Source organism: Arachis ipaensis, chromosome B3, assembly GCF_059453495.1.
Source record: "Arachis ipaensis isolate K30076 ecotype BB chromosome B3, ASM5945349v1, whole genome shotgun sequence".
In the NCBI taxonomy this organism is placed as follows: Eukaryota; Viridiplantae; Streptophyta; class Magnoliopsida; order Fabales; family Fabaceae; genus Arachis; species Arachis ipaensis.
Window position 1 is genome coordinate 32,445,208 of NC_142438.1, and position 19,672 is coordinate 32,464,879.

At 34.8% G+C, this 19,672-nt stretch overlaps 1 protein-coding gene across 1 annotated transcript; it reads left to right on the forward strand.

The window, feature by feature from the left end:
- Positions 1–7,530: 7,530 nt before the first annotated feature.
- Positions 7,531–8,253, forward strand: LOC107632913 (uncharacterized). Its single transcript, XM_016336551.1, has one exon. It carries the CDS (start codon positions 7,531–7,533, stop codon positions 8,251–8,253), a length of 723 nt encoding a protein of 240 aa, XP_016192037.1.
- Positions 8,254–19,672: the final 11,419 nt, after the last annotated feature.

Below are 19,672 nucleotides of genomic sequence, written 5' to 3' on the forward strand. Positions count from 1 at the left end.
AAGCGCGCATCTTCTGGAAGAGATAACTAGGCTGGACTCGAAGTTACACATGCTTGAATCCATTTGCGACATTCGGCTTGATTGATTGCAGTCTCCCATGGTTTGAAGTAAAGATCATGACAACTACCCACACCTAAACGTATATATCATCTATGCCCTGATCAAATATACGTGGGAAACAGCCAAAAGAGATGGTTAATTCGATAATGATATCGTGTGATGCAATGGCGAGACGATCATTCTTTGAAACCTTATTTACAGGTAAGTTTCTTTCTTTCGCAGAAAATCTAATTAATTTATAGCACAGTGCAGTTTTACGTTGATAGAGGAAGCAAGTTGTGGCGATGTATGATAATCAACCAATAAACAACTAAATGCAGCGATGCATCTATGGTTTCTCAACAACTCGATAGGGGAACCTACTCTTTGAAACCATACAACTAACAAGCAGAGATGATTTTCTGCATAATAAAATGAAATAAAAAAAAACGATTAACAACAAATACTTGAAGAGAAGCATTGCTTCCAGCCAACCTAGCAAACCATCTGTTTCTCTTCTAGTAAACAACTCGCAAAACACATGTTCTGTTCTCTAGTGAAAAAGTGGTGACAGAATCACAAGAAATATCCGAATTTGCACCTTCGAGTAACGATAAAGGACAAGGTCCCAGTGTAAAAAAGTTAAAACTTTCCTCTTTGACGTATTTGACATACGCAAAGTGAAGGACCAAACAAAAAATAATGCAGACAGATACAACATTCCTGGAACGCAACTAAAGGTTGCAGTGCAAATTAACAAAACAGAAAAAGATTAAAAAATAAAAAGGGCAACAACAATCTACACAATCTAGTGAAAAGGACAGTGACGTTAAATTCAATGAGTCTGGAGACCATGCATTGTGCTGTGTGAATTGAAAAGGCAAATAACTGTAGAGATTAAACAGTGGTGCTGTGCGAATTGAAATTGTAAACTAATCTACGGAACATAGACTGTGTCAAAACTACCTACTTAACGGACAGAACATTGGATCATGCACAAAATGGGTTAAGTGTAGCTGTAGCAACAGATCAGCATTCACAACACAGGACATAAAGTTTTTGACAAATCGAAATAGCCAATCCAAAGTAACAAATGAAGCATGTCATTCGACCCAGCGGGATTCATTCAAAATCAACAAATTGGACTAACAGCTCCACGTCTGGCTGGGTACTGGAGATCTCAAACACGGCCAGCTTGGGCACAGTTATGTTGCACTTTCTCAAAAATTCCGCCCACCCTTGGCTAATGCTGCCACAATTGCGCCTTCTTTGGCCAACGTATCTTCTGTAGACGGCCCGGACGGAGATCTCCCCCAATCTCAGAGTGACCATGACATCGTCGTTGACGTCGTCTCCAAAGTGCGGCACATTCGGCTGCGCAAACCAAAATGGAGAATGATACGGGGTTAAGGGGATGTGTCACAATTTGTTGCAATGTGCATGAAGTCAAACACAATTCAAACACAACTACTGAAGATGGCATTATGAACAATTAGTATGCATTGCGCTGCCTATATCCCTAAACAATGCAATTTACGATTTTAACAACAACAAACATTACCAACAAATTTCTGTAATGAATATAACTATTTGACAAAAACAGACATTTATTAGCATATTTCAGTAATGAATTTGAAGACAAAAACTGCCCCAGCAGATAGCCAACCATTGACAACAAAGACACAGCACAAGACACAACCTATGGCCCACGTAAAAACCGACATTGGCAAACAAAGTAAGTACTCACGAAAGAGACACATTTGATGCAGACCTGGTTGGCCGCCAATTCACTTTCAATTGAGGGAACAGCAGGGAAACAAAACAGATAATGTGGTCCCGAAGGCTCGACAATGAAACAGGTGTATATATCGTGGAGGGGGAAAGCCATTACCAGGAAGTGGATGCCCAAGAGCCTTTTTGTGATGTGCATGATGAAGAAGGGGTGGTCGGACTGAAATGTCTGCTCCACCTCAGCTGCAGCTGCGCTCCTAGGGACATTAATACAGCCGGATCGACGCCGGGGCGCTTGAGTAGCGGGTGTACGTTTCCTTGGCACTCTGGGGGGTGTGACGGTGCCGGAGTCATCACAGGACGTATCATACGTCCTTTCCACACCGGGTGACTGAAATATCCGAACGCTGAAGTCGTCTCTGCCCTTGTGCTTGAACAGAAGAATGTTAGATGGTTGTAGCTTGTTTTCATGGTAGAACCTTTGCCATCCCCTACCGAGAGTGATCTCTTTCCACCCCCTGGGGCTGCATGCAATCTTGTAAGTATGGTTTGACCCATCGGCGACCGTAACATACAGATGGTTGCTATCTTTGGGGAGGAGCCCATTGGGTAATGGCAAACGCTGCAAATAAGGGCACAGGAGGCGCCGGCGTAAGAGTTAAAACAAGATGGGGAGAGTAGAGTGACAAATAATCGCAATAAAAGAATCGGAATCGTTAACCTACCATGGGCCGCGACGGCTCTCCTGCCGCTTTGATAACCCTAAGGCAATCAATCACCTTTGGCGGAAGTTTCGGCCATTTGTTCGTCAGGGCACCAACACAGACGAAGAAGGGGATATTCTGAGGAACAAGAACCCGTACAGAGTGGATAGCGTGCGAAACCAGCGGATGTCTTCTGTGAATCTTATCTAATTCATTAAGTGAGGTAACGTACTACGAGATGCAGTGCCTGAAAGAATGTGCCTTCAGCCTTCATTGAAGTCTTCTATTAGAAGCCAATCGGTTTCGTGCCGCATGGGCCACAAATCTTTATCCAGGTGTTGCAAGTCAGATTTTTTAAGTGTAATTGATCAATTTCAAATTATTATTTGCATATGGTAACAATTTTTTCTGAATTTTGAAATGCGGTTTAAATAATACTTATAAATTTATATTTTTTAAAGTCTAAATTTAATATTAATAATTAAGGAATAGGTTATAAAAAAAAACAAAATTTTAGGTGATTGAATATATGTAAAAAATATGAAATAAAGAAATTAACATAAAAAAATTAAATAATTACGTCGTTATTATGTATAACACAATCAAGATAAAGACGTACTAATATTTATTATTAAATTAGTTATTTATATAATAAGTGTACTTATATTTGCAATAATTTTTAATTTGGAATAAATTTATAAATTTATTTTCATATTCAAAACCCTCTTTTGGAAGATACACAATGCTAATAAATATAAAATGATTTTTTTTAATCTTATATCGAACATCTTTAATAAATTACTAGTTGATAGGTACTTAGATATTTAAGAAAATAAATAATACATTCGAGATTAGAAAATAAGGTCATCCTTGGTAAGAGAAAAATATAGAACATTATCTTTCTACGTGAAATAGTGGGGAAAAAATTAAAAAGCTAAAAATAATGATGAAACTATTAATTGGGTAAGTTAATTAAAGAGGAAAAAGCGTAGGTTTCATATATACGTGGATGTAGCAACTGCAGTTAAACTCAATGAAATTTGTTAAAATGAATGATTAAAATAAGGCTAGGCTGCTTGACAGACCACCTGAGTACAGTATTAACAGACATACGCAAAACAACAACATACAAACAGAGACCAAAACTAAAATTAAACAAAGTATATAGTAAATGAATACATCATATCCTAATAAGATCTATTAGGAAAATTATTTATCATCACCAGTTAAACATATGTTAGCTTCTAATTAATTTCCTTTTATTTTAGACAAGTAAAGTAAAGAGAAGAAGAGATATACTTGAATGATATGCGTAAAATTAGTTACTATAAGAAATTTGCAAATGCAATGGATGATTCCAATGGAAGAGGAGGCATGCGAGAGAATTGAAGATACGAGAAGAACAGAACAGCAAGAAAAACATAGAAAAGTAAATTCGAAACTGCTGTGTATGGAGATAATGGAAGATGTGTTATTATGGTTATAGAAGTTACAAAGCGGTTTTGCATGTTAGTGGAAAGTTAATAGAATTAACAACACTGTTTTCATTTAAGTGGGAATTTATTTGATTTTTTAAAACAAATTTTATCTATGTTTTGTCCATATAGTTTGCTTTACTAAATAGGTTATCGTTGGGTTAATATACAAAAAAAAATGATGCAGATTTAGTCATGGTCAACTATATGTATTGGCTTTATGTATTGCGATAGATAAGGAATTTAATATTGTTGCATTAGTGAAATAATTAAAAAACGTATTTATAAGTTATTTGATTATGTTTGTAATTTTTTAATTTTTAAATTATAACAACATTTAACTCTTATTATATAATAAATAACCTTTTATTTGAAGAAAAGACAAATAAATCATACTTATCTAAGAAATAAAATTCGGAAAATTACTACTATAGATTTAACTCTTCGTACCAATATGCTCATATATTCGGAATCATTACGTGTCCGACAGAATAGATTTAACTTCTTGAGCTCTGACACTCACAATACTCGTGGGTTTGGTTTACACCTATTTGGCTTGTATGTTTATTGTTTTTACTATTTAGAGAAAATAACTTCAGTCATAAATTTTGTTATATCGTATTTTTTTTTTCATACTTATGGGACACAAAATGTTAATATTAGTTTGCGTTAGTTGCGCAGGTTGTAATTTTGTTAATTTTTATTTATTTGCAAGTTAATATAATAAATTATCAACATTTTTTTTAGCTTCTTAATTTTAAATTTTTAGTTATTTTGTTAAGATGGTATATTTTAAATTATGAGTGATCTATATAAATCGTTACTTTTTAAAATTTAAAAAACACTTTGTAACTATGTTCGATATTTAATTTTAAAGGTTGTTTACATAATTTAAACATTTAATTTAAAAGTATCTATTTCAATTGCTAGTTTTCCAAAATTGAAATCGTAGTTATATTTTATTCTTGTTACAATAATATTACTCTATTATTAAAAAGAGGATAAATTTTAGATATTCGGAAAAACTTGGTCCTAGATTAACATGCTTTGAATAACCTGTTATGATAATTAAATTTATCATTGTTATGATTATTATGATTAATAAAACAAATACAATTGTTATTGTTATTATTATAACTATAGCTGCGAAGACGTTAAAAAAAAATATTAATTATTTGTTTGTTTGTTTCATGTATGCTAAATATCAACAAACGATGCTATCCTTGTTTTTTCTAGTATTAATTATAAATCATATATCAAGAAAGCACAAAAACCTAATCATGTTCATTATGCTAACACATTCTAGATTATTAAATATCAAACAGGCACATTATCTTAACCTGTGATGAAATTTTCTGCAGCAGCTGTAGCCCTCTCTTTACACACTGCGTAGCCGTGATCCCTAACCAAGAATGTTAAAAAATTTATGTTCCATTTGAACTGTTGACAATACTGTCTGGTGGAGGAAATTTTTAAACCAATTTTCTTCTTATTATCAACCCTATTAATAACTCTAGAAAAGGACAAACAGAAAAATTACTGCCCTTTGACAACATAAATGCCAAACACCAAACACCAAACCGCATGAAGAATGACACATCGACCATGTCCGCACCTTCTCCATTTTCTACCCTTTCGGCTACCACATTAACGATAGAAACTTCTGTGCTCCTCGATTTACTCCGTATTAAATGTTACACTTATGTCTCCAAAAAAAGGTTGCAACCACACGTGGAAAGACACTAAATTTAACTTCAATTGCATGCAATGCACTGTGATTTGGAACAAATTAACGCCAAGCTTTATGACTATTTATGCAATGAAAATCACATCTCATATTCGAAGCTGCGTGTAACGATATTTTGCAAAAATTTGTTTGTGCCAAGCCTTGTAAACCACGCATACAGAAATAGACTGTAAGTATTGCATAATAAAGTAATAAGAAGATAAACGTTAGCATCACGAGCCAAAAAGATGCCTAATAAACCCTTCACCACAAACCCTGAAACCGTCAACCATGAACCCTAACCAACAAACTCGAAACCCCAGAAACAGCAAACCGTCCGCCCAAGACCTAAGAGGAAACATTATCCACAGCCGTGCAACGTGTCCCAAGATGCCAGCCGCGCCCTAAGCCGAGCGTTCTCGGCCTTAAGTTTAGCGACACGAGAGTCAACGGACAGACCAGATATCCGCTCAAACTCCAGAAGACGTTTCCTGCAACTCTGAGCCACGTAGAAATTGTAGTCGAGGATCTCCTTTCCAGACTCTCCAACAACAGCATGCAGGGATGATAAAGCGGCATCTTGCCTGGCCAGGCGTTCGTCGGCTGAGAACCTGCCGTAGGCAACAAAGTTGACTCCGTCCGGTCGGCCCCCCACATGCACCACAAACCCATAGTAGCGGTCGCCCTGGACGTATACGCATTCGCGGGGCTCAAACACTGGAGGCTCTGTCTTAAGGGCGTCACATGCCTTGCGCAGCATCTGTTCAAGGTCCTCCATGATGACAAACCGGTCAGGATTCACCGTGGGGACAACCTCTAGACTTTCAAACCCAGGAAAAACAAAAACAATGAGTAAACGTAAAGGATAACCGGGAAAAAAGAAAGTGTGAAACCGCCTACCGTCGTCGCGGAGAGGGGAGCCAGGGCGACCTCCTCTGGAAGAACCACTTCCATCGCCAACACGTAGGCTCGACATTGTTCCAACCCAATGAACAGCGAATCGGTCACAAATGGATGTAACAACCTTCAAACTTATTAACAAAATCCTCAGCGAAGTAATCTGAAACATCAAAGTTATTTATATTTATATATGACATGCCTCATCACATTCTCCAATTCAATTATGTATGCACACTTATCTCACTGGACAGTCACACCGCTTCCCCAGGGCTTTAAATTCGATACTAAATGCATTCACCTAACCTATCCGTTTTTTCCACCCTCCATCGTATGTTCAATGCTTTTTCATTTTCACATTTTACGCGTCACATAATCTTCTCTCTATGGGACATACTAAACAAAATTCAAAAACACAAACTTCACATCCATGATATTAAAAGACCCTAAACTATGCAGATTACATAAAAAATGATTATTTTAACTATTCATATACTTAAAACGGCTAAGTATCTCCCAGAACCATTCACATTCTCCTGACTCCACGTGGAATAATGTATACTACTAGAGGTCTAGAAAAATATACCTAAGTTACAACATTTTGTGTCACAACGTCTGAACAATGTATTATAATAACATTAATAGAGTAAATTTAATTAGGAGAGTGCTAGGGGAACATTGTTGAAAACTCTTCTTAGTCATCGATTCTTTTCCAATAATTAATATCATTCCCCATACAGTTTTTCAATGTTCACCATAATATAGTTACGTTAACTCTCCTGTTTGGATACGCATGCATTATTGAGAGCGTATCTGCTACACTCAAGTTAAGGTTTCCAACAGAGTCGGTGGACTTATAAATATGGAGGCTACACTCCTATGCCTCACTCCAAACCCCATACTCTAAACACGTATCCCCATCCCCATCGAAATAGGAACCAACAGGAACAAACTAAAAATGACAATCGACTGTTCCTCAAAAATCGCTTTCATTCCCAACGACATTTGGGTAGCAATTACCAGTAAGGTTGCGTCAGCCTCCATTCGCGACCTGTGCAGTCTCAGAATGACCTGTAAGGCTGCACGCGATGCAGGAGAGGCCGATATTGTTCACCGGAGTGTTTCCATCCCACCACCGCATGCCACGCCGTGGTGGTGGTGCCTCAGCCCGGAGGCCAAGAGATTCTTTGATCGATGCATCGTAGCTGGCCATCCAGAGCTTCTGTTTCGGGAGGCACTTCGGGAACTCTTCATCAGACGTAACGAAAACATTGGCCTCCAGATGCTGAATAGTGCAGCAAGTACAGGCCATGCAGTAGCCAAATACGCACTGACCATGACCTTGCTGCTTCGAACGGACGACAACGACGAAAAACAAAAAGGGCTGGAACTGTATCGCAAGCTTGATGCAGCTGGTTCACTCGCTGAGGGTAAGACAAGGTGCTTTTCAATTCTGACAATGTCGTGGCCGGGTGAGGTCCAAATGCCCCGTATAGAAGAACAACACACCCTATGTTCCTCACCTAGGTGCTCCACCAGGGGCCACATGCCTCTTCTCTATGACTATCGCAGACGTGCAGCAGAGCGAAACTCCGTCCATGCTTTCGGAGGGGCCGCTCATATCCCCTGCATCCAGTGTCGCATAGACTACGACCTGCAAGCCTTCGTCAACCTTCCATGAGTTAATACAATTTAATTACAACCTGTTTATTAAACGTTAAATGAATGAGTCGACACAATTGAATTACATACTTCTTTTATATTTCATTTCTTATAATTAAATTTTGAATTTTATTTCTAATTTAATAATATTTTATTTCAACCGGAACCCTGTCCTTCGCCAAACCAAAAGTTAGGCCACTTTATGCTCCTTGCAAGACGACACATGTTAGCCCCACAGCCGTTAAATTTCCAACCGTTGTAAACATAGTAACAGTTGCAGAATTTCAATTTGATGCTCAAATCACAGGAGCCATCCTCGCTGCCTTTAAAAACCGCCAAAACCAACATCCCATCTTAAACATACTGAACACAAGTCTCCCTTGGAATCTCAACATGGTCCGTGCCAAGAAGAAATACTATGTTGTTTTCATAGGGAGGGTCCCTGGTATCTATAGTTCCTGGCCGGCCTGTCATAGCCAAGTTAACGAATTTAGCGGCAACCTCCATAAGTCTTACGAAACCTTCGATGAAGCTCGTATGGCCTTCGAACAATTCATATCTGCCAGAAGATTACAGACTCAGCTCACCAACAATGGTCCTCGAGTGCATCAAATTCATGCAACATCCATTCAGCTCAACCCATCACCGAATCCTGACCAACTAATCCCTTTCGACGAAGGAATACAGGAGCAACGTCAAATTGAACGAGGGGACAGCCACTCAACTGTCCGTCAAACCAACCGATCCAACCAGGGGCGCCGGCAACAAAATCCCTACCCGTGTATCCTGTTTATCTTCGTTACCATCTTCGTCCTATACTTAACTCTGGTTAGGAAGTAGGCTCCTCTTAACCTTACTTATAACAGCACCTACCACCATGTGTTACCTGCTTTGTAGCAGTCTAACTTTTCACTGTCTTCCGTATTTTACTTTTTAACGTATATTCTATTGTATTAGATATTAATTAGTCTAATGTTCACTTCACGCATAACATCAGCTTATTATTCCAGCATAACTGTTATTAACTCAGCGAAGTATAATTATTCATACGTGATTTTAGCACTTTAATCCGTGAATCCATTTACCCTCCTCCTCTGTTTACGACATCTTAACACATACGGTACATACAGGATAAGATATTTGGATAAAGACAATTTTAATGCGAAATGCAATAATTTTTGTTCATTTTGATATTTTACATTCCTGTTATGATACTTCATCACGTTACTGAGGTAATTTTTTATAATATAAAAAGACAAGACGTATTTGAATAATTAATTTTTTTTATTATAAAGGGACAAAACGTCATACACGTTTTGTAAAAAAAAAAACATTTGTTTTTACCCTAAACAAAATAACTACCCCAATGTAAGTCACAAGCAAAAATCACAACGATCTTAAGATCTACTTCCTTTAGGGATTGAGAATGACACACATTTAATTAACGATAATAATTTGACGAAACACATACAGCTACAAAAATTCATTATAAACTGAAAACTGATATAGGAAATGCAAAATGCATACAAAATAATGCAATTGTACAATGCAGCGATGCAAGTAAGCCAAAAAAACTACTAAATTCTGTACCGACTCTCTAAGCCCTACAAATAATAAGCAGAGATTATTATCTGCATAATAAAATGAACACAGCAAAACGATAAACAACTAACGTGGCAAACATAATTGATTCACTTGCTAAACCAGACATGAAAATGTATAGCATAGAGTACATTAAGAAGTTTAATTCATCTTTCAGCCCTACTAGGAAGTAGAAAACGAGACTTAATGAAATGGACATGAGGAAAAGTAAACGCATGACAAGATTTGTCCAACTTAGAATACTAGTGCACTTCAATGATGGTTAGATTATTGACATCCATGCATCCGATTGAGACTGTATTTCTTCCTTGAAGCAAATTCTAAATACATATAAATTCTTTACAACCCGGTTGTTACATTTATAGGAAACAGCGGCTTCTTTTATGTATTCAACATTCTGTGATGAATTGGAGAACTACTTTCAGCCACCACCTGTCATGCAAGTGACAAATTTGAGTTGGAAGTGTTAAAAATTAAGTCAAGTTTGGAAATCTAAAAAAATATCAACCCAACAGAACAATACAGAACATAAAGTTGGCAAAAACAAAGTACAAAACATCTAAAGTGGTTCATTGTCTTTTCTATTTTCTTCATCAAATGAGAACAAAAATATTTAAAGGGACAATAGAAAGTCAAGCGAGCCTCTTTAAACGATTAAAAAAATATTTCAAATTTCAATACAATGGAAGAAGAAATAGTGTCAGAACAATGGGAAAAACAACAAACAAAAACAAGAACAAAACAGAAGCATAACTGAACCGGATAAGCTTAGCAGACAAACATGGGTTCCAGCCAAGAGAGCAAACCGTGTCTTTTCGTTCCACTAAACAAAGCACAAAACACATGTGTTGTTTTACATAGCAAAACGAAAAGAACCGAACCTGCACCTTCCAACAATGTAAAAGAACAGAAACCACTGAACCTATGTTACATACTAAAACTGAAGAACCCAGCCAAAATAATGTAGAAAGATGCAACATTAGTCTTATGCTAATAAAGCTTTCAGTGCAAATAACATAGAAGAACAGAACAAAAAATTGCGCCACAACAAGATACACAATCTAAAGAAATGAAGAGTAACGTTAAAATCACAAAACACAATCACGTGTACGGCATGTCATGCTTTTAAATTCATAAGGTAGCAAAACTGAAACAAGATGTCAACAACATATATGTACCTCTCCAACAAAATACCCTTTTCATGTTGCGCAGAATGTGTCTCCCGTTTGTCAAATTTGGTCACTTTAGGTTGCTTCACGTGTCCCTCCCTCCTGACGAAAACATGATTTCTAGCCAAAGACCAAGGTACATGTCGGCATAACCTTTGTGTTCTTCCTCGTCTGTTCCAATGTGCGCTCGCATCCTTTTCTTATCCCCCCTTGTGGGCCTCGTCCTCAGGAAGTCAGCAACAAAGACGTGCACATTAACAAAAAGCTACTGCATTTTTTATTTCTATTGCGTAATTATTCGACGAAAAAAGAGGTTATAAATCATATCAGTTTCGATTTCCTGCATTCCTATTGGATATCGTGCTAACAACAATCATTATAGACAGTGTTGCCAACATCACGAGGTACCAATCAAATTTCTTAAAACATAAATTTTCGAATAGACTGCGGGAACAAATATTGTTAGGCCTACCAGCCGGGATGAAATATAAGTAAAATGGAGCAAGAAAAAAAATGATAGTGTTTGAATAAACGAAGCCTGAGACAGAGTTGTATAGTTATCGGAACTAAAGAAAGAGTTTCTGGTGGCATTTAAGTACAAAGGAGAATCCAAAGTTAAAACCGCGGAAATTCGTTCGACTGCTTCCGAAATTGATTACTCGAGTTTCAAAGGTTTCCATACTGATCACCATCATATGAATAGGAAAATTATTTCTTATACGGCGGTCATCTTCATGAAAACTTATGAAACTTGAATCATCAATATCGGAGTCACTCAAATGAATCACCGGGAATTTAAATTTAAATTCCCCGTTGTACTCAAAAACAACAAAATAATCTTGCTTTAACTCCGGTCAGTATACAATTCCGTAACAACCTTCATTCAAACAAACGCTAAAATCTTCTCACTACCTCCATTTTACTTCTACTCCATCCCCAGCTGGTAACTCCAACAATATTCAAGTTTTCAGATTACATTACCATAATTCTTTAATCTCTAACTGGCAGAATAAGCCATAACCAAAAAGCCAGCAACTTATGATGCAACATGAAACAAACTGAATCATCAACTTATTCACCATTTTCGGGGACCAAACAACTATTTGTGAACTTATTTACCAGCACTAATCCCCTGCTTAATTAATTATTTAATAGTTGTAAGGCAATCATCAACTGATTAAAAAATATAAATGCCACAAGGACAAACTTCAACGTCACTCAAGTTGCCAATTGATACACACTAACTGAATGGCCTATGGCAGAACAATATTGGTTTTGCATTCAGATCTCTCATCCCATACATTCCGGCAGTATTCTATAACCAAAAAATTATATAAAACAAATTCAAGGAACGAATAACCTCTTTCATAACCAAAATTAGAACATCAGGATCTCCGAACACTGGTGGTTATACTTACGGTTTTTTCAAGGTCTGGGTGTGCTTCCTACGTTTGTCCCACCACACTGCAGACTCGATCGGTAATCGCTGACGTCAACACTCAGGATTTCATCCACCTAATACAACCGACTTTCAGATCCGTCGGAAGGCATCTCTCTCATGCCTCTATCAAACAGATTTCAGATTAACCAAATTTAGACGAAGTTTGACATCAACAAATAAAAATATCACAGACCTGAATGGGAGAAGATGGGCCCCACCACTTACTTAGCAAACAACAAGAGCAACCCATTTCTATCCCTATGATGCATGCAGCTGGAACTACTAGATCTGCGACGTATTAAGTTTCAATTACAAACACTGTTAATGACAATCAATCGGCTATTTGAAATAAGATAAAATGACACATTCAAAGAAATGCAAAATTTCAAAAACAAGGATATCAATAACTATTACCAGGAAATTCAAAGAAAATTACACTGCATTACACACCAAAGAAAAGAAATCGTTCAAATTAATACCTAAGTTGGAGCCTCCATATCTGGACTCGAAGGGGTTCGGTTCGCCGGTTTGCCACTGTTGGGAGGGGATGGTCCACGCTGCTCCATGGCTCTCCGGCGCTGCTTGGAAGCGGTTCTTCAACGGGACTCGCATGCGGTTAGGGGGCGTTGGTTCCTGGGACTGGGAGTGGCTGTGAGGTGCTGCGCTAGGTTACCACTGATGATATTCAGGTAATCAAATGGGGGTGGGACATGGTTTTTAACTCTAAACCCGATCCAACATAAACAATCATGCCCATGTTAGTCTACAAAAAAACCAACTCCACTACCGCGCTGGCTTAATAGCTGCGGCTCCATAATTTAACAACACACCACAGCTGCCTCCACTCTCAACAAGTACTCCTGTAGCTTTTGCTTGTCACCTTTTCAATAAGTTTTGGGAACACCTTACACCCTTTTTCTATGATTCTACACCATAATAATCCTAATAAATCTGCACCCTCAACATTTTTAATGATATATCTCAAGGGTACTGCACCCTGGATCATCAAAGAACCAGAAAAGTGGACTGGAGCATTGGAAAGCTTTCCTATAATATAATAAGATATGCATAAATTTATTTTGTTTATACTGTAAACAAAATATATAAAATAATATAAATTAATAAATATGTTATAAATTATCTATATTCATAAATAAAATAATTAAATTATTTATTTAAAAAAATTCCAGCATAATAATCAGTTGCATTGTGTATTGTAATAACATTTCTTACGTTTCCATAGAATGACATGTGTAATGTACTAGTTTCTTTATAGTTTTTCAAAAACACATGTCGGAGCTATATCGATTACAGCGCAGGTGCCTTGAACGGAGATGTTGAGTGTTAGACCCTCAACTCTCAATAATGACGCTAGTTACATAAAAAATAAAGTATGAATTTTCATTTATGGTTGAATTTGAAATTTTGACCACATATGAATAGTCATACATTTTTATTTTTTCGTATGTGGTCATCCGTATAACTATTTTTAAAAAATTATATTTTTATCAATACTACACTTATTTAACTATAAAGACGTATTATTTAAAATTGTCTATAAAATCATGTTTATTTTTAAAGACATCGCTTTTATATACAAAGACGTATTATAAACAGTCACTGATTCAAATATTTTAAATAGTGAGAATAAATATATATCGTATGAAAATAACAAAAAATTTTATATAAATATATTAAAATATATATAATTAAATAACATAAAAATATAAAATATTTAATAATTTTTTATTATCCATATTTAATATATATAATAATAATAATAAATATAAGATAAATTAAAATAATAAATTGATTATCTTTTAATTAATAGAATTTTTATTTAAATCTTTAAAATAGCAAAATACATTTTTATGAATTATATGTAATGAATAATATTTCAAAAAAAAAAACGCCAAATCTCTCATATTTCGGTTAGATATTTTATAAATTACTTAATAATTATTCAATTATTTAATAAAAAATTAAATTTAATTTAAATAATAATAATAATAAGAATAATAAAGAAGTTAGATAGATAAATAAAAGTATAAAATATTTTATTATTTCAGTTAATTTTTTAATATTTTTATTTAATTTATATTTGAGAATTAATTGTCAAAATACATTTGTAATTTACTAGTAAAGATTAAAGTCGAATAAAAAAATAAAAAATATAAACTTCAATTAAATAAATTATTAATGACATAGTATCACGATATTCTATTTTTTATTAAATTGATTTAATATATAGAATTTTACTTACATGTATCTTAAAAACACATTTTAAAAATATTATAAAAAATAATTTATTAAAAATAATTAAAAAATAAATTGTTTATATTTTTAATGCATTAAATTCATCAAAAATTTAATTTAACTGAATGTTTTTTTTACAAATAGAAAGTATTCATAATTAAAAATTAAATTAAATTTTTGATCGTATATTTTTAAAAAAAGAATTTTTATTAATTTTAATATTTTTAATATAAAAATAATTAAATTATAAAATTAAAAATAACGTAAAAATTTTATTAAAAAAATTACAAAAAATTAATTATAAAATTAATAAAATTATAAAAATTAATAAAATAATTAAATTTAATTTTTATTTTAATATAGAGATAAACATAATTTTAACAGAGAACATATATATATATATATATATATATATATATATATATATATATATATATATATATACTTTTTTGTAAATATTAAAAATGCTAGTGAGAACATTTGTCCCCATAAAAATCTACATGCATCAATCCCTGATTATAGATTACATTTTTTTTAAATAAGAATAGATTGCGCTTTTGAAGATGTTACCACACCAGACTATGTCTATGCTTCTCCCTTACTCAAGGAACATAATTTAAATGAATAGGCAACACTTATTTTTATTAATTATTCTCCGTATATAAATTATTTTTTGATACAAAAATTTATATAAGTTATTTATATTTGTATGCGTATGTTTTTTTTGTGTTAGTTACTCTACGTTTTTTTTTTTCTTTTTTATTATCATCTTTATCAACACTACTTTCTCTTTTTCTTTTTTCTTTTTTTTTATTGAAATCTCTTTTTCTTCTTTCTTTTTCCTCTTCTCCTTCATTATCTTCTTTATCATGATCATTATCGTTATAGTCATCGTCGTCGTCTTCTTCTTCTTACGTATTGTTGTTATTGTTATCGTAGAATTTTTGCCATATTGATGATGTTGTCTAATTCAAAATTAAAAAAAATATTTTTGTACATTTGTAGCAAAATTTTGATGTAGAAGTTCTGAATCTGAATATTGTTATTATGATGAATCTGTTCCATTCTCGTTTCGATATTTTTTAAAAAACTTGCGGTGTATTTTAAAAATATTGCGGTGTATTTTGGAAATATTTCAGTGCATTTTTATTTTGATAAGTTTTACATAATTTAAAACTCTTTCTTTTAGTTGAATGAATATAAGTTCATCCCATTTCAAGTAATTTTACAGCATTATGTGTTTCTTTTTCTTCTTTGTTTAATTTTTTTTGTTTTTATTCTTGTTAAAAGAGTACAACAAGAAGAAACTTGAGAAGGAAAAGATGAATAAGAAAAAAGAAAGAAGATGATGATGATGATGATGAAAAAGAAGAAGAAGCAGCAGAAGATGAGGAAAATGGAAAAGAAGTGTTTTGAATTATGCAGAACTTATCAGTACACATGCACAAAAAATTCTTAAACAATACACATAAATATCTTAGTTTTACACCGAAATTTGCTACAAATACACAAAAATATTTTTTTTAGGTGAATGCTACCCAACCCCCTCTAAAATAACATGTAAATTATTCTTCATGATATGTCAAATTTTAGTTGGTCATTATCTTAATCATAGTTGGGTTATTTTGTAATTTATTATTTGAGATCGGTAATGGTATAATTTGAAGAAAATCTCATGCCCTAAGCTGTTCAAGCTGTGATGTTGATGGTTTGATGAACCAGAAGGGATTAAGAGCGGGAGAGAAATAAGTTCTTCTCATTGTTGGAGAGAATGAAAAATTTCCTTAGAAAATATTTGTTGAGTTATTACACTTTATATACTATGTACTTTTTATGTACTCTCACTAAAAAATAATTATAATGGTAAACCTATTATTGATAAAGAAATAATCTAGGTAACACCCTCCCGCAAGCTAGAATTGTGTAAATCTAACAATTCTAGCTTGGAAACATTAGCAAGAAAAGAACCCGGTGTCAGAGCTTTGGTAAGAAAATCAGCAAGTTGATCATTGGAACGAACTGGCATAAGATGAATGAGACAAATGCTTTTCACGAACAATGTGGCAGTCCACTTCAATGTGTTTAGTTCTTTCATGAAAGATGGGATTATTGGCAATGTGAATAGCTGACTGGTTGTCACAGAATAGAGTGATAGACTTTTGAAGCGGCAAGCCAATGAAATCCATTAAGAAAGATAACCAACTAGCTTCCCAAGTGGCAACAGCAAGAGACCTATATTCAGCTTCTGCAGAGGACTTGGCAACTTGCTTCTTACTCTTTCAGCTAATGAGCGAGTTCCCAAGCATGAAGCAATAATCGGAAACGGAGCGACGAGTATCGGCACAGGTAGCCCAGTCAGCGTCGGCAAATCCAGTGAGATGCAGATTAGAAGTAGAGGAGAAGAAGAGACCAGTTGCAGGTCGGCCTTTTAAATATCGGAGTACACGAAAAGTAGCCTGTAGGTGAGAAGTGGTTGCACAGTTCAAAAATTGGCTCAAACGTCCCACAGCATAAGAGATATCGGGTCTAGTGTTTGTGAGGTAAAGGAGTCGGCCGATGAGCTATCTGTAAACAGTGTTGTCTGTTAAAATGGTACCTGATTCCTTTGAGAGTTTCTGACTATAATCAAATGGAGTAGAGAGAGGCTTGCAATCTAGATAACCAAAATCTCTGAGAAGGTCCATGGTATACTTCCACTGATAAATGTGAATTCCAGATTTAGAGCATGTTACTTCCATTCCCAAGAAGTATTTGAGATCACCAAGATCCTTTATTTTGAATTTGTCATCCAAATCTTGCTTGATGGAATTGATTTCACCAATGTCATTCCCGGTTAAAACCAAGTCATCAACATATACTAGAATGGCAGTGAAGCTTTCAGATTGTTTCTTGATGAAGAGTGAATGATCATAAAAAAACTGCTTATAACCAGCATCCACAAGAGTCTGAGTGAGCTTAATGTTCCATTACCTGCTTGCTTACTTAAGCCCATATAGAGATTTTTGTAATTTACAAACCAAACCTGGTTGTGACACAGCCAAACCGGGTGGTATCTTTATATAAACTTCCTTGTCCAAATCTCCATGAAGGAAGGCAGTGTTGACGTCCAGCTGTTTCAAATGCCATTTCTTTGCCACTGCTAATGCTAACATTACTCGTAGGGTAGTCATTTTGACAACTGGACTAAAAGTATCACCATAATCTACTCCTTGCACTTGAGTGAATCCTTTTGCAACTAGCCTTGCTTTGTGCCTCTCTATGGTGCCATCGGGATTGAATTTTACCCGAAAAACCCATTTACAACCCATAGCCTTCTTGTCTTTTGGGAGTTCAGTGAGACACCAAGTTCTGTTCTGATCTAGAACTGTCAATTCATCTTGTATTGCCTTTCTCCAACATTCATGTGTAGCCGCTTCCTCATAAGTGCTAGGTTCTTGATTTGAGGTGATGGCTAGAGAAAGTGACTTATATTTTGGGGTTAGTTTATCATATGACAAGTATTGTGAGATAGGATATAAAGAGTTAGAGTTGGCAACGTTGCTAGAGTGAGCTGTGTGGGTTGTCATACAATGATAGTCCTTCAAATAAGCAGGCAGTTTCTTGACTCTTTCAGACTTTCTAGTAATGCAGTCATGTGTGATGTCAGAGTGTTATGATGCAGGTGCATTGTTAGTGTGTGGTGTGGTAATGGGTGCAATGGTGTGTGAGAAAATTGGTGAGTGTATTGAGCTTGAGAAATGTTCATTTGAATCTATGAGTGTGGTATGTGTGGGTGATTGCAAATGATGTGTGGATGGTGTATCATATTGAAAAAGATCAATGCATTGTGGAGTACGAATGGGTACCACAGAAATGTCAGTGCTAGTGGAATGTAAAAATGGAAAATGAGTTTCATAAAAAATTACATTTCTGGATATGAAAATTTTCTTTGATTTTAAATCAATAAGTCGAAAACCCTTTGTTCCTAATTTAAAACCAAGAAAAGCTATTTTTCTGGCTCTTGGGTCTAATTTTGTTCTTGAATTTGTTAATGTGGAAGCATATGCAAGAGAACCAAATACTCTTAAATATGAAAGGTCAGGTAAGTTACCATACAAAAGTTTATAAGGACTAACATTATCCAGGTTAGTGCTGGGCAGCCTATTAATTAGGTGAATGGTGTGAGCAACTGCGTATTGCCAAAAACAATGTGGAATTCCTGATTGAAATAGCAGTGCTCTAGCAACACCTAAAATATGCTAGTGTTTTCTCTCTACAATCTCGTTTTGCTTTGGTGTTTCGACACAAGAAGTTTGGTGTAAAATTTCAGTTGATGCAAAAAAAGATTTTAGAGTGAACTCTAGCCCATTGTCGGTCCTTATACACTTAACTTGTTTTTCAAATTGTACTCTGACAAAATTCACAAAATTAATAACCAATTGTGATGCTTCAGATTTGGTTTTCATAAAAAAAATCAAGTGAATTTGCTCTTACCATCCACCACAGTAAAAAAATACATATGTCCTTTATTGGAAGGGACAGAAATAGGACTCCAGATATCCATATGAACTAAGTCAAAACAATCTTTTATTTTAGTTGTACTAAGATTAAAAGATAATTTCTTTTATTTTGCAAAATGACATGAATCACAAGGAAATTTTGAAGCAATACAATCTATAAAATGATAATACTTCTTCAGAAAAATCAATTTATGCATGGGTATGTGTCCTAATCTAAGATGCCAAATGTTGTTGTGCTCACTGTGTGAAGGTGTGGTGGGATGAGTAGTAGTCGTAGTTACCGTCAATGAAGTGTGCTTTGTTGGAAGAGGGGGAAAGTGAGAGAATTCTGGTTCTCTACTCATTGTATATAACCCTTCTATACACTCAGCAATGCCAATCATTTTTTATGTGGATCTATCTTGTATCTCACAACACTTATCATTGATTAACAGTTGACAATGTAAGTTTGAGGTTAACTTTGACACAGAT

Excerpts from the sequence above, each read along its gene's own strand:
- LOC107632913 (XM_016336551.1), top strand. The coding sequence starts at position 7,531 with ATGACAATCGACTGTTCCTCAAAAATCGCTTTCATTCCCAACGACATT.